The 15340-nt window shown below is 41.8% G+C and overlaps 1 protein-coding gene across 6 annotated transcripts in view; it reads left to right on the top strand.

The window, feature by feature from the left end:
* The window catches only part of ZNF711 (zinc finger protein 711), a 29998-nt gene that overhangs the window by 2629 nt on the left and 12029 nt on the right, over positions 1–15340 (top strand). For 5 of the 6 annotated variants that reach the window (XM_053274121.1, XM_053274119.1, XM_053274120.1 and 2 more), the window contains exons 2-4: positions 878–979; positions 2173–2703; positions 11467–11625. In XM_053274121.1, coding sequence (XP_053130096.1) covers positions 901–979; positions 2173–2703; positions 11467–11625 — 769 coding nt within the window. In that variant the 5' untranslated portion in view covers positions 878–900. Of the gene's footprint in view, positions 1–877; positions 980–2172; positions 2704–5887; positions 6401–11466; positions 11626–15340 lie in introns of those variants that run through there. The other variant, XM_053274122.1, reaches the window with a different exon arrangement.

Below are 15340 nucleotides of genomic sequence, written 5' to 3'. Positions count from 1 at the left end.
CTATTTTCCTCTTAGGTCAGCTTTTAACTCAACCACCAAAGCCAGAATAAAAAACAAAAATCTACATGTATATTCTCTAAAGTTATTGGGCTTTGAGAAGTCCGTGGACGTGGAACAAGGAGAAAAATGCTTCTTGACTCAAAGAAGACTCAATAGATGATGTCATTAGCCTGCTTTTGGTTGTTTATGGAGATGGTGATATTATACGTGGGAAGGAGGCTGTCTGAATTAGGGATGTGGACGGGCCAAGGTTTGTGCACTGGTTTGGCACTGCGAGGAGCAGAACAGCGATATGCAGCTTCCTGCTGCAACAACTCTACCCCCAAGAATGGTCAGCATGAGGTGCTGGCATGCATATGGTGTCCATGCATGTGCAGGCACCATTTGCATGACCAGCATGGTGTTTGCATGTGCGGACACCATGTGTGTGCTGGTGCCGTATGCATGTTCTTGGGGGCAGTGCCGTTGCAGCAGGAAGCTGCATGTGGCAGCAGGGAGCAGGTAAGGACCTGTTCTCTTTTGTTAGAAGATCCCACTCGCTGTTCCTTTCCCTGCGGTGCCGAACTGGTTCAGTGCCAAAGGAGGTCTGAACTGGTTTGGCGCTGAACCAGTGCACAAACCTCGGTTTGTACACATCTGTAGTCTGAGTTACAGTAGGTCTTAAATCTTTGATGCCGTATAGGTGAAGAGAATTGCAATGAATTGAAAAAAGTTCCAAATAACTGACCCATCCCAACTAGGAGGCAGGTTGTCACAGTCTGTGTTGACCGTGTGACTGCATTGAATTCTTCATAATTTGAATATTCTGTTTATATTTTACATTTATCTTACATTATGTTAATACTGTACATAGTAATTATTGATTTTCTTTTTACAGTTTGTGAATGAGTGTGGCTGATTATGGATCCAGGTGGCGGAAGTCTTGGGTTGCAGACACAGGAGTCCAAAATGCCTCACACTATGATTATGCAAGATTTTGGTAAAAAACAAAAACAAAACCCAACTCTTCAAAGTTTTTATTTTTCACTCAAACATTTGCTAATTGGTTGCATTATATAATGGTGAACCATTTGTGGCCCAGGCATTAAAAGTGTCACTCCTGGATAGGCACATAAGAGTCCACGGGCCAACCACTTCTGCCTACCTCTCTTGGGCTGCACTCCTGCCTTCTTCCTGGCTCAGTAGACTAAAAGAAAACTAGACCAAAGCATAGGAGGATGCAGACTTATGTATTGCCCACTAGATTGGTGCTGTCTCTTACTTTAGATTTTAGTTGTTCCATGCTTGCCTAAAGACTTCGTCTTTGTATGGCACACTTCTATATTTAATTATCTGAAATTAAGCTACAATGTAATATGTTGGGTGGCAGAGGAGTATAGAAATTAGCTGTTTTGCATGCTGTGCAGTCCTAAGCATGCTTCTGCAAAAGCAAGTCCTATGAATGTATTGGTTCCTTCTCCCAAGTAGGAGATGGCTGTTTAGGATTTCTGACTTTGGTGGCAGTCTAAATACACTTGCTAGTGAGTAAGCCCCATTGAACACAATGGAACTAGCTTTCAAGTGAACATGCATAGGACAGGCTACTAGGCACACAAGCTTTTTTTTTAATTGGGAGAAATGTCACTAATGGTGTAGCATGTAGCAAATAGAAATTGAACATATCGTGCACAATTCTCTGTTGCTCAACCTAATATGCTTTTTCAGTGCTGTACAGAGCAGTGTTCCCTCTAACAGGGATTCCCAGATATAGTTGACTACAACTCGCAGGTTATTGCATCTGGGGATGCTGGGAGTTGTAGACAGCAACATCTGGGAATTCGTGTTAGAGGGAACACTGGTAGAGAGTAAAGCCATCAAAACATTTGTTGCTTCCCATAGCATCTTAAAGAGAGAATATTGCCATGCCCAGCTTCAATAGCACTTATTTTAGTTGTCTTCTTCTTATGTCTTCTTTTTATTCTAGTTTTGAGCCATCCCATACAGTAGATGAGCCATGCATTTGGTGAACAGTTGTTACACTCTCTGTACTAAATTAAACTCTAATTAAATGCACTGGAAGGCAGGGGACTTATTCAGTTAACTATCTTAATTATCTGTATTCCTTAGATGCACATTTCTTTGTTGCGGCATTACAATTGTTAATACTGTTCCTCATTCACAATTGTTTCGTAGTGGCTGGAATGGCTGGTACTGCTCATATTGATGGAGACCATATTGTTGTGTCAGTCCCTGAAGCCGTACTAGTTTCTGATGTGGTCACAGATGATGGGATAACCCTTGATCATGGCTTAGCAGCTGAAGTTGTCCAAGGACCTGATATCATTACTGAAACTGACGTTGTTACAGAAGGTGTAATCGTTCCCGAATCTGTGTTGGAAGCCGATGTTGGTATAGAAGAAGCACTAGATACCAGTGATCATGTTTTGACTTCAGATCTAATAACGGAAACTGTTAGAGTTCCAGATCAGGTTTTTGTGGCTGATCTTGTTACGGGTCCTGATGGACATTTGGAACATGTGGTGCAAGATTCCGTGTCAGGAGCCGACTCACCCACAATGGTTTCAGAAGAGGTTCTTGTAACCAATTCAGATACAGAAACTGTTATTCAAGCAGCTGGCACTGTTCCTAGTTCTACGGTTACCATAAAGACCGAAGATGATGATGACGGCAAGAGCACGTCTGAAGACTACTTAATGATATCCTGTAAGTAAAATTAAGATATGCATGAAACTGACTATTTGGACTAGATGTGGTCTAATAAAGAGAGGTTATTCAAATAACATATTTTCCTGTTTGTGTAGGCTATGCATTCGAAAAGGTTTTGATAAATTGGAGTGCTACAGTTAGAAAGCAAACGCTGAATGTGCAAGTTGAATATGAGGGAGTATTGGCTAGACACTACTCTAAATTATGAGCATTGACAGAATATCCTGTCCACATTGGTAATGCTGTGTTCAAAGTATTGGGTTCAGGTGTTGATCTTCAGGGAAGGATGCTGACAAACAGGAAAGAATTCAGAGGAGAACGGGAATATTAATAAAGTAATAACGTGAGTTATACTAGAATGACAGACGCCAGACTTCTTTATCCTAGGCCAGGTTTTCAAACTTGGGTTGTGGCTGAGTATGATGGGAGTTATAGTTCCAAGAACATCTGGGGGCCCAGGTTTGAGAACTGCTGGCCTAAGGAGAATTGATGTTTGGTGTAGATGTAATGTTGATTGATCTCTTAACTATAGTTCAGGAATAGAGAATGCCCCTCAGTCTCACACACTTCTTCCCATTCTCCCTCAGGCTGATGTGGTTCCCCCATTCCCGGCTGCTTCACTTTTCAGCAGTAACTATGGTTAGTGCACCAAGATAACTGCTAACCAGAATTAGCGTGGGAAGGCAGGGTCCAACTCCGCTTCCCAATAGATGTGCCTCCTATTGGGGTATGCAACTGCGTGCCCACACACTCCGTGCTGCTTGGAGTGGTGCGGATCTTGAGAGGCTGGGACTCTGCATTCTGGCCTCCAGGTATGTCACGGTGCACCGTGTGATACTTCCATGAGATGGGCACTCTAGGCATGCAGCCCGAGCTTGCACACGATCCCAGCAGTTGGGTTAAGGATGTGCTTGCACCCTTAATCTCAGCTAAAGGCCAAGCTTAGAAGTTGGGTTTGGCTGGACGGGAGCTCCGAGATCCACATGGACCCCAGTGCTCCAGATCTAGGCTAGGCTGCACAAAGAGACCAGGCTAGGCTGCTCATGAGAACAGCCTTACTGTTTGAAACTGTGGGCCCATTTGGACATAGTTATGAATCACAGGTTCAGTGAACCCATGGTTCTCTTCTCTGTCCCCCAACATGCTCCCAGACGAGCCGAAGCTGTGCTCACCGAGCCTGGAAAGAGGTGGAAACAGGCTTCGCAAGCTTTCTGGAACCCAGGAAGGAAACCCATGCCAGCCAATGAAATTTAAGCAGTGGGAAGAGCTTCCTCCCTTAACCAGTTTGGGCAAGTTGCACAAATGAGGTGGCACACTCCAGCTCCGGACCCTTGGTTTGGTCAGTGAACCTTACTTACAACCCAGGGTTTATCTGAGGTAGGAACCGGAGCCACGTTTGGGTCCTGGAACCGCAGCTCCGACTATTCAGATGTAACGCAGGACCAACCTGAAGTGAGTTTGTCTCCAGTTTCATGTTATGTCCCAAGGCGGCCTGTGTTTCAAACTCTGGTTGAAAGCAAAGTATGGTTAGTGGTCAACAGTATAGATATCTAACCGTAGTGATGAAAAGGGAAGGAACATGAGCCTGACAGAAGTATATGTGAGAATGAGGGGTGCGCTTGAATTCTGGACTACAATTAAGAGTTTAGGAAACAATACTACAGTGACAACAGTCACTACATTTTTTTTATACTAAGGTATATGCAAACCTACCTATTACAAAATACATGTACAGTTGTACAGCTTACATTTGTGGTTCTGCTGTTTAAGGGAAGGTATCTTTACGTGTAGCTGATCTGAAAGCAATTGGTCCCTAACAAAGCATTATAGTTCCCTGGTTTTATCCGAGTAGCTGTTTTCGTCTGCATTACAGTTCAACTTACCGTTCAAAGATGCTTTTGTTTTCTAGTTTCCCTCAAATTCAGTGGTATTGTGCTCACTGATATTTGGAATAAGAAGAATAGTTTTGGATTTTTAAAGACTTTGCAGATTAGACAGCAATGGCACTTGATACTCTGTATGGCTTGACTATTTATTTACTGATTATTTGTGAGAGGCCATTTCCATGTTCAGAAGACCCAAGTAGACATGTTGGTCAATAAAGTGCAAAGGCTTTTAGAATTAAAAATAAACAATTTTACATTAAGTAGTGATATTACAGCAGGCCAAAACAAACTTTTGATTGTTCCTGATCATCAGTATTTTTGTTTAAAACGTAAGTGCAAAGTATCAAAATTGAAGAAATGCCCACTAAAATAGTCCGTGTTGCTTAAACATGGTCTGTCAACTATACATCCTATAGATTGCTTTGTATTTTGTGGAAATAATGTTCCAAATATGACATGATGATGTATTACATGTAGAGTCTGAGGCACAGATGCTATTTATTTATTTTTTTAGTAATTTCGTTACATATTCTCATTTGCTGTGTGAAAATCTGAGTGCTGCCACATATTAGTGGCACAGATGCACTATTAAACAGATGCACTGTTAAAGAATTAAGAGGTGGATTGCATTATGTCCACGTTCCATACTATGTTGCATAAATGTAGTTGGCTTTCGCAGAGATTTTGTTTTCATAGTTAAACAGAAATGTTCATGGTTAGGACATAAAGCTTATATTATTTCTAAGTCCTCAGATACCCATGGGACCCCAGCAAAAAGTACACTACCTTAATGAGGAACAGCATATTACAAAATCTAAAAAAACCTTTAAGAATTGTTGCATGAGACACAGGACACTGAATATTTGTTGGCTTTCTGAGATCTCTAGAATACTTTTTCAGATGAATCCTATTTTCAGATAAATACACATTTTTAAAAGGTGACATTTTAAAGAAAGTTGTCCAGCTCTTCTAATGGTATTTATAATGTTCTTCAATCATGGCATTTATCTAGTGTTTAAAGGGGCATTTATAGAAATGCATTAAATATGGCTCAGATAGCCAGAACAAAAAGAAAAATACCAAACTAGTAACATAAAACAACCTTTTTTGTTTTTCAGGTTTGCGATGTTCAGATACCCACAGTGGATTGCTAGCTCTTGATCCATTTGATGGCACTGCATGCACAATGGTGGTGATCCTTTACCCACTACAGAGCCACACTGGAGCTGTCCTTTAGGGGTAAGGTAATATTCCACCACCACCTCCTCCTTTTTTTAAAAAAAAAAAGGAACTCTATTACACTCTAGCAGGGGTGGGCAACTTTTTCTTGGTGCTGAGCCATTGTCCTTAGCTTGCAGACACATCTGTGGCCATTCAGTAGGGCTCTATTCCCCATTGTGAGGTTTATACAACAGTGTGGCAGGCTGGTGGAGCTTGTTACAATTATATAGAGTTACAGTGTGGGCCATGAGCACGTAAGTTGCAGGTCACATTTTCAAAAATGATGCTATGGGCCATAAAATGGGTGGCTGGGCCACATCTGGCATGTTGGCCAAAAGTTGTCTACTACTGCAGTAAAGCATTGCATAGTTTGCTAAAATTATAAATACACTCCTATATTATAAGTAAACTAGGAAAATCAAATTTTCAAAAATTTTGCACAGCTGTCACACTCTGGCATGTATCTCATGAGCTTCTTTGGTGGGTGTGATATCATCAGCATAGTGCAGGCTGAGACATCATATGAATTGGGAGCTGGCAATCTACGGTGAATCTGAACATCTCACACCTGGAAACAGCTAAGAAAGGTAAGTTAGAGGTGGTCAGGATTATCCTCTTTTTTCCTTTTCTTTTCTTGCAAACATTTCTGAAGTGTTTCTCTGAAGTGTCATGGAAGTATTGCTCCTGAAGTTACTAGTTTTAAAACTGAGTCTTGGTGTGGGATTAATAACACATTAAATTGGAATTTATTTAGTTAATATTTGTGCAATATTACTGCATGGGCTGTATGCATTTACCTATTAATTGAAATTTTTTTAAATCTAGGAATGTTTAGTCCAGGACAAAGGATGTGGGGGTAGGGAATCAAGAATCCGAATTCTGAAAGCTTGTGTGAACATTTGGCCAGTAAACAGTTCACTTAAGTAATGAACTTAGTAAATGTCAAGTTACAGTGAATAGACATAGCTCATTTCTATGCTATTCTATTCTATACTATTCTATATTATCTAAAATTGTTATCTCTGCACATTAAAAATGTCTAAGTAGCCTCTAAAATATCTTGATATGAGGCTTTGAAGTCTCCATTAATTGAAAAACAAGATATCTAAGAGTGTCCCTCTGTGTCCCTACAACTGTACCCAATTTGGTTCATATTGGTTCAGGCATTGCAAAATTGATAGGGACAAACACACACACAACAGGATGCCAGGTGATCTCATAAGCCGCTCAGATGTAAGTTTTGGGCGGTATAAAAATGTGTTAAATAAATAAAAATAATAATAATGAGCTTATTTTCCTTAAGGAAAGTAGGCTAAAAAGAACAAAAACTGGGATACTTAGAAGTATTTTAAAGTACTGTGGACCACGGGAAACATAAATTGATTCCACCTTTCATGGAGAGACTTGAGCCACTTTAAGTGTTTCCACCTGTGGTTAGTACTGAAAAGCTTGTTCCCTTGCAACTGATTCAGTTGAGTTTAAATATCTCTTCTGTCGACTTCCACCTAAATGCATGTCAGCATTCCAGATGTGTAAGGTAGCACATACGAAAGAGACATATTAGCACTGCTCCTCATTGTGTGACACAGGATAGGGCGTTTTCCCCATAACCACAGACAGCTAGTATCATCTAAACCAAGCCCTGTGGTTTCACGTTTAATGATTACCAAGACGGTAATAAAAGAACTGGAGTATTCTTGCGTTGACTATCATATTTCAGATTTCCCATTACTGAATGCAAACTTAATTCTATTTCAAGTAAATATTTTGGATTTGCTGATTCCTATTATCTAAATAAAGTGGACATATTCTAAAAATAGGCCTATTCAGCAACTGTTAATTCTGTGTAGTGTACCTCTCAGAATTGTAGATTATAATTTCAAAATACTAATTGCTACATTATCAGTTGTAATGCAACTGATAGTTGCATAGTTTTAACAGATATGTTTGAAAATATATAATATTTCTAAAAATATTATAATACATGCTGTTACAATTGTTTTTTACTTGATGTATTATTTTTTCTAATAGATTATCTTTCACTGGGGTATTTTCACTGTATTTGTTTCCATGATAAAATAAGCAAGCTTATTTAAGTTAGACAATTGGGCATGAAACAGTAAAGAATGTACACTTGGCCACTAAAACACTTCAATTATTTTTATCAGCTTGACATTCCTAATCTTTTTCATAGAATACCCATGCACTGAAACATGGCATGGATGCAATAGGAGGAGACTGATATTTTTGAACAACTAAAAACATATTAGCATTTCTATTTCTTACCATCTTAAAACATGAGAAACACAAATTATGAAAATCAAATAAAAACTTAAGGATATTTGCCCTTAATTTAAGTTACATTTGTCTGCAGGAGATGTCCCTAAATTACCTTCAGGTAGCTTCCAATATTATAACTGAATAAATTACATTTTTTTGTTCCATTTTTTGCTCTGTCTTACTCATTTGGCTTCTCCAGCTCCTTGGAAGTTCTAGCATTCTTTTTTCTTCTGTTATAATGATTCTTATGCTTGGACTTTCTGAATAATTCTTGTGACTAAAATTAAACCTGTGCATCAGAATTATACATCAGACTGGGTCAAAAAATTATTTCAGCCCTTAAAAGAAGGAAACTAAAGTATCCTAGTAGGCAGGTGACTTCCTAAGTCTCTTCGTCTGTCAGAATGTCATGTATTATGCATGTGTGATCATGTTGATAGCATCTGTTTAGCAGATTCTAGCTGTTGCACCTAAGAATTGTTCCACTGTTTATGAAGAATCTGACATTGTTAGGTTTGCTACTCACAAGTATTTGCATATTGCTTTTTAGTGTTGATACTCTCTGGAGAACTCCTGTTATCTTTTGTATTCCTCTATGATGTAAGCATTATACAGCACTGCCTAATTGTGTTTTAAAGAAAAATAAAGGCAAGGCTCTATTCAGAAAAAGAAAACTTTTCTTGAACTGATCCAGGTTAGGGTTGTCTGTTGTATCGTTAAGTAGTTGTTAACCATATCTTTAAAAGAAAACCCTTTTCTGCACTGGTGGCACAATCTGTCTTTTATTGTGTGCATACTTCTGCATAGCATATATTGGAGGAGTCCCCACAGGCAAAATGTAGACCTTTCTTTCTTTTTCCTCATTGGCATTCTTTCTTTCTCACTGGCAGCACTCTCAACCTTTCTTTTCAGTGGCTGTTCATATATGAATTGGCTGCTGCTGATGTCCCGGGGTCCTAGCGGATAGCCTTTTTGTGTTCAGGACACGATTGCCAGTGTGGTTGTAGTGGTTAGACCGATGGACTAGGCACGGGGAGATCCAGGCTTCAGTCGCCACTCACCTTGGGCCAGTCACAATCTCTCAGCCTGACCTAACCTCACAGGGTGGTTGGGAGAAGTTTGTAGACTGCCGTGAACTCCTTGGATGAGGAGTGAGATGGAGATATAATAAAGAATAATCACATAACAACATTGCGCCTTTTAAAAGACTGGTGGTAGAAGAAAGAAGCACCATTATGCTTTATGGAAATGGCCTCTCATGTACATAGATATGCAGATTGTGTAGTCAGAGGGGAAGGATTGTACTCGTAGTTTCCTTTTCCCGCATAGAAAAACAGTCTCTCAAACTTTATTTTGCAATAATTAACAATAGCAGTAATGATAATTTAATTTTTTTAAATGATTAGCTTTTTTATTTCTATTTAGTTCTGTTTTCAGTAGCTCCAGCATTGTTCTGACTCGTTCAAAGACTTCTGAAATACAAGTTTCATCAGTGACACCAAAAACTGCTGCAGTTTTAGCAGGTATCATTAAATGACATCCAGCATAGGCAATATGAGCACACGTGAAACAAAGATGTACTGTTTAAGTATTATGTATGATTAGTACATGTTGAACATAGTTTGTGAACTTAGAATATCAGTCATGAGATAATTTCTCCATGGAAGATTGATTCTTTCAAAGAGATTTGGGCTTGTGATGCCAAATTGCACTGAGATGCCATCTCAGGCCTTTTAATAACAGCAGAATAAATTGTGCCTCATTTGCTTGGATCAAAGCCCTAAGAGAATAGTTAATATATTGCTGTTTTTAATGAGTTCAGAATTGGGGCCATTGCAGTCAAAGTGTTCCCAGTGTCTTAATTACAGTTAGTGAAGAGGCCTAGCTCACATAGTCCCTTCCCCCAACCCCCCCAACATCAGCCTTAACCATGGTTAGGATTTATATTGGCACTATCCTTACATATGGTTCAATCTTAAACAGGTTTGGCTGACCAGAATCTGAAGATGATTAGCAAATATAGTTTAAAAAGAACCATAATCATGGTTGAGGTTGGGCCAATGTAAGCCTTACCAATGTGTGAGTAAATTCATATTCAAGAGGGGAAGGGTTGAGGGGTATACAAGAGGACCTCTATATTCGTGGGGGTTCCGTTCCGCAGTTGTACTGTGGGTTACGGAAACCACGAATATCGAGGCATTGAGTCAATGAGGAATTGGGGGTTAGGTTCCTGGTCGCCAGGAAAAAGAGGGGAAAATGCCAATTTTTGGCCAAATTTGGGGGGAAACAGCGCACATGGGGCGGGGGGAGCTCCTTACCACGCTTTGCTGCTCCCCCGTGTCACATTGTGCCCCCAGAATGCCCCTGAATTGGCAGAAAATCACAATTTTTGTGTTTATTTTTAAAATGGGAGCCATTTTGTGGCTGTGAGAAACAAAATGGCAGCCGGAAGTTACCTCTGCAGTAATTTCCTAGCACCTCTGACCCGTGGATATGCGAGGTCGATGTGTTTTTGTTGTTTTCTCTGTATGCCGAGGTTGGGTGTCTTTTACCTGACTGTAGGTAATGAGGTCCTCCTTTAGTCTGCACTCTTGTAGCCTGCTCCAGTATTCTAAGAAACTGGAAGGGTTACATCTGTACTGGCAGGTGCAACTTTTGATGAGTTATAGGGTGACTTGCTGAATTTTTCCGTTGTATTAGTTCTGTTGCCCTTTATTATTTTGGAAAGGTTTATTCTGGAAAGCAAGTCACATCAATGTGATCAGATAGTTCATTTGATATTTTGCAGCTCTTTCAAGGATGAATACAGACAGGATTATTTTGTTATATACGTTGGAGAGAAAAAATAGTAGCAATACAGCCGGGCTAAAAAGCTTCATTCTTCCAGCTGGTTTTGGACTACAACTCCCATCATTTCCAGCCACAGTGGCCAATAGTCATGGATGATGGGAATTGTAGTCCAACATCTGCAGGAAGGCCAAAGTTGTGCAGGCCTGCAATACAGAGACAAAACTCTGTATCATATTTAGTCAGACATAATTTAGCAGACATGTTTTTACAGTGTATTTACTGACTTCTTTTTCCTTTTTTTGGAGGCAAAACTAACCGATGTATTAAAACAGCAAAATAATGCATGAAAACAAATCTATTTATATTATATAAACTTTTCACAAAATAAACAAGAACAAGGTGATTGGTTTGCATTCCAGCTTTATAACCTTAGTTATGTTGTTTATTTCCATAAATAAGAGTTAAGAATGCTTGAGCAACATTGCTAATTATCATTTTTTGATTTCCCCCAAGTTAACTATATCTATCTATTTATCTTTCTATCTATATTATATATTACTATATTATCTTTTGTTTTTAATAGTGGATGATGTTGGGGAAAAACTAGACCATATTGGAAACACACCATTAAAAATCAGCACTGAGGTTTCACACGATGATGTTTCTAAGGATGATGGTTTTGGTTCTGAAGTTATTAAAGTTTACATATTTAAAGCTGAAGCAGAGGATGATGTTGAAATAGGTATGTATCTCAACTTCTCTTCATGCAGTAGTTCATAGATTTTTGACCAAATTAACCTATTTATACTGTTTAAAACTATGTCTTCTTTGTAATGGTCTCTTAAATGAAGTCTCTGCTATTGCTTTCCACAACATTCTAGGGAAAATAGATTAAGTGAGAGAGAGAGAGAATAAAGCCTTTACATTCCAAGTGGCATAGAATGCTTCTTCTGTCTCATTTATATCATTCCAATTCTAGAATCTACCTCTCTCTCCCTGCACTGTAAAAATACTACTATTACAGATATTTATATACCACTTTTCAACAAAAAATTCTCAAAGGGGTTTACTCAGAAAAATAAGATGGTTCCCTGTCTCAAAAGGACTCCCAATCTAAAAAGAATCAGAGGGTAGACACCAGCAACATCCGCTAGAAAAATGCTGTGTTGGGGATAGATAGGGAGAGTTGCTCTCCCCTTGCTAAATGTAAGAGATCTACCATGTTAATAGGTGCTTATTTGCTTAGTTAGCAGAATACCTTTACTTCTTCGATGTGGTCTCTGACTTCTACACATATGGGCTATGCGCCTGCGCAGAGACCATGTCGGAATCTAAGCAGCTCGATTTCTCCTGCTTTGGGTGGGAACCCCGCCCCCAGCCTCTATATGTCGCTGCACCACTCCTTATCCCCTCAGTCTTTCTTCGTCTGTACTTCAGCGAACACCGTGGTGTCTGTTTCAGCTCGGCAACTCGTTGGCTCTGGTAGTCTGGTTGTGTTTTTCTCCTGTTTTATTCTGCTTCTCTAGTTTTCCTTTCTTTTTCTCTTTGTGCAGTTGTGTTTTTTTCACCTTTGCATTTTATTTTAACTGTCTTTCCTTCGAGCTGAGATGGAGCGTGGTGGGCTGCTGACCCTTGGCGTGTATGCCGGGTACGAAGAACTTTTAAAAGTGTATCCACAGCGGATCAAAGCTTCCATCTCCTGATATGCACGCAGAGTGCCTCTTGTATTTGGGGGAGTCCCTCATTGTCTACACCTGCCCGCATTGCCAGAAGCTTACTAAACAGGCTCGCAGAAATAGGGCTTCTTGCTTGCGTGCTGCTCTGTGGGATCTGGCTCTCTGTTCTTCGGAAGCCTTAAAAGTTAAACAGTCTCTGAAAATGGCTGCTTTGATGTCGGCAGACCGATTGGCTGTCGATACCGTGGAAGACCAGGTACTGGTATCGGAATTGTCGCCCTTGGACACTTGACCTTCGGCAGCGTCAAGCAATAGGGTGCGGTCAGAGGAGCTCCACTTTTACCAGCCTCAGGCGGCTTCTACGGACCCCCCCCCCCGAATTTGTTGAGGGTAAAGACCAGAAGAAGTCTCAGAAAGCACTCCCCAATGGATCAAGATTGAACCCAGGCCCCTAAGTGAAAGGGATTGATGGATGCCAAGGGATCATCGGGCCCAATGTCCAAGAAGGCCAAGATGGGGTTTTGGACTCGGTTGTGGCGGGGGAACCCGACTGTGCTTCGGCTGAGGAAGAAGCCTACACTCCACCTGAGTTTGATCCCAGCACTTCGTGGATTCCTAGATGCAGGTTGCCCCCACGTCGATACCAAGAAGAGCGATCCTTGGCGTATCAGCAGAATCTGTCCTGGGATTATCGGGATCATTATCACTCCATGGAGTATTGGTCCCCTCTTTTGGAATCGGAGCGTGTCTACAGCTCCTGGCATCAGGACCCTGGTTCCTATGATCGCTACGGGGTGGACGGCAGCTTCAACTGCTCAGACTATGTTCGATCATGTTATGGGTCTTGTCACCCGGAAGATCTTGAGTATCAGCAAACTTCGGTACCGAGGAATGTCTGGATGCCCCCCATGCATGCGACGACTGCGTTCCCACTCTCTGCATCGTTCACCTTGGGACTGGAAGGATTGCACTGGCGAGTTCATGTTGGTATCGAAGCTGCACCAAGAGACAGTTCCAGTTTGGTGGTCGCCACTGGAACCTTCGGTCCCAGCACTGGCCCACCCGGCTGATATTCCCAGTTCCCCATCGGGTTCAACCCCTGTGCCTTGGGACCAGTTGGTCCCAGGGGACCCTACATCAGACAGTGAGGATAGTTCAAAAGACTTGGAGGTTGTCTCCCCGGGTTCGTCCCCGCTTGATCTCCACTTGGACTCGAAGCCAGTTTCTCCATCAGAGGATCTGAAAATGTATACCGCCTATATGACCTGTATGGCGTCGGCTCTGGGGGTGAATCTCGGTACCCTTCAAGAAGGGGAGCTGAACCCCCTGTTCAGCCTGATTGACTCAGAGGCCAAGGTGCCTGCTGCCTTTCCCTTCAACCCGGTCTTGTTGAAAGTGGTGAAAGCCCACTGGAAGAAGCCTAATATGCTCTCTCAGCTGAATAGGCGTCTGGAGAACTTCTACAGGGTGCAGTTCCAGGAGGATACAGTCTTTTTGAAAAGTCACCCTACCCTGAATCGTTGTAGAGGCCTTTTTACAGAGGTCCAGGGGTCATAGCCAGTCAACCCCAGGTGATAAAGAAGGCAAGAAATTGGACTCCTTTGGGAGAAGACTTTATTCTGCTGCAGCCTTGCACTGTCGTGTGGCAAACTATCAAGCATATAATGCTATATATAACCACTACTTGTGGGAGAAAGTGGGTCCTTTCCTGGATCTCCTTCCTCAGGGGCTCGCGCCAGGGTGGAGGACTTGCCCTTTGAGGGCTCTAGCCTGTTCTCAGAACAAACTGATGACACGCTTCAGAAAGTGCAAAAGTTGCAGAACACCGCACGATACATGTCCTATAGCTCTCTGTCACTGAAGCTACAGAGAACTTCCAAATGGTCGCCTCATCAGACGCAGAGAGCGCCGGCTCACCACCAGTCGCCTTCTGAATGGTCCTTTTGGAGCAACAAGTTCCCCACACAAGTTGGGGGGACAACACAGTAAGCCGTCCTTCCAGAAACCTCACCCTTGCGTCCCGCCAAAGAAACAATGACTTGGGGAACGTTGTCACCCGCCTGCGTCTGTTTGCGATGAGTTGGGACAAGGTGACTACAGACCAGTGGGTCCTTAGAGTAGTTTGCTTGGGCTACGCTATCGAGTTCTGTGGTCTGCGACCAGTATCTGGGACAGTAGTGATCCCTCATACCCCAGAATTGGACCAGGAGGTCACCTCTCTCCTAGAGAAGGACACAATCGAGGTCATGTTGAATCTGGACAGTACCGGGTTCTACTTCAGGTATTTCCTGGTGTCAAAGCCGGACGGCGGTCAGTACCCAATCTTAGACCTCAGGGCTCTGAACGGGCATCTGGTCTACAAAAGATTCCGGATGCTGTCGGTGCCTACCATCATGACTGTCTTGGACAGAGACATGTGGACTTTAAAGATGTATACTATGATGTGTCCATAAGGCCTCATCACTTCCTGTGGTTCAGGAGGGATCTCCTATCAATTCAAGGCACTGCCATTTGTCCTCACTACCACTCCTTGCGTTTTCACGAAGTGCCTGGCCCCGGTGGTGGCATTCCTACAGGAACACGGCCTGCAAGTACAACTGTACCTCGACGATTGGCTGGTCATGGCGAGTACAGAACAGGCGGTCTTGGAGGCCCTCGAGATGGTGATCTATACCCTCCAGGAGTTGGGGTTCCAGATAAACTTCAGAAAGTCTCAGATGGAACCTACTCGGATTCAGTTCATTGGACTGATATTCGACTCAGCCTTGGAAAAGGTCTTCC

The sequence above is a fragment of the Hemicordylus capensis genome, chromosome 11 (genome assembly GCF_027244095.1).
Source record: "Hemicordylus capensis ecotype Gifberg chromosome 11, rHemCap1.1.pri, whole genome shotgun sequence".
Lineage (NCBI taxonomy): Eukaryota > Metazoa > Chordata > Lepidosauria > Squamata > Cordylidae > Hemicordylus > Hemicordylus capensis.
Note: the sequence above shows the minus strand (reverse complement) of the source record. Positions and strands in the feature narration are given on the sequence as shown.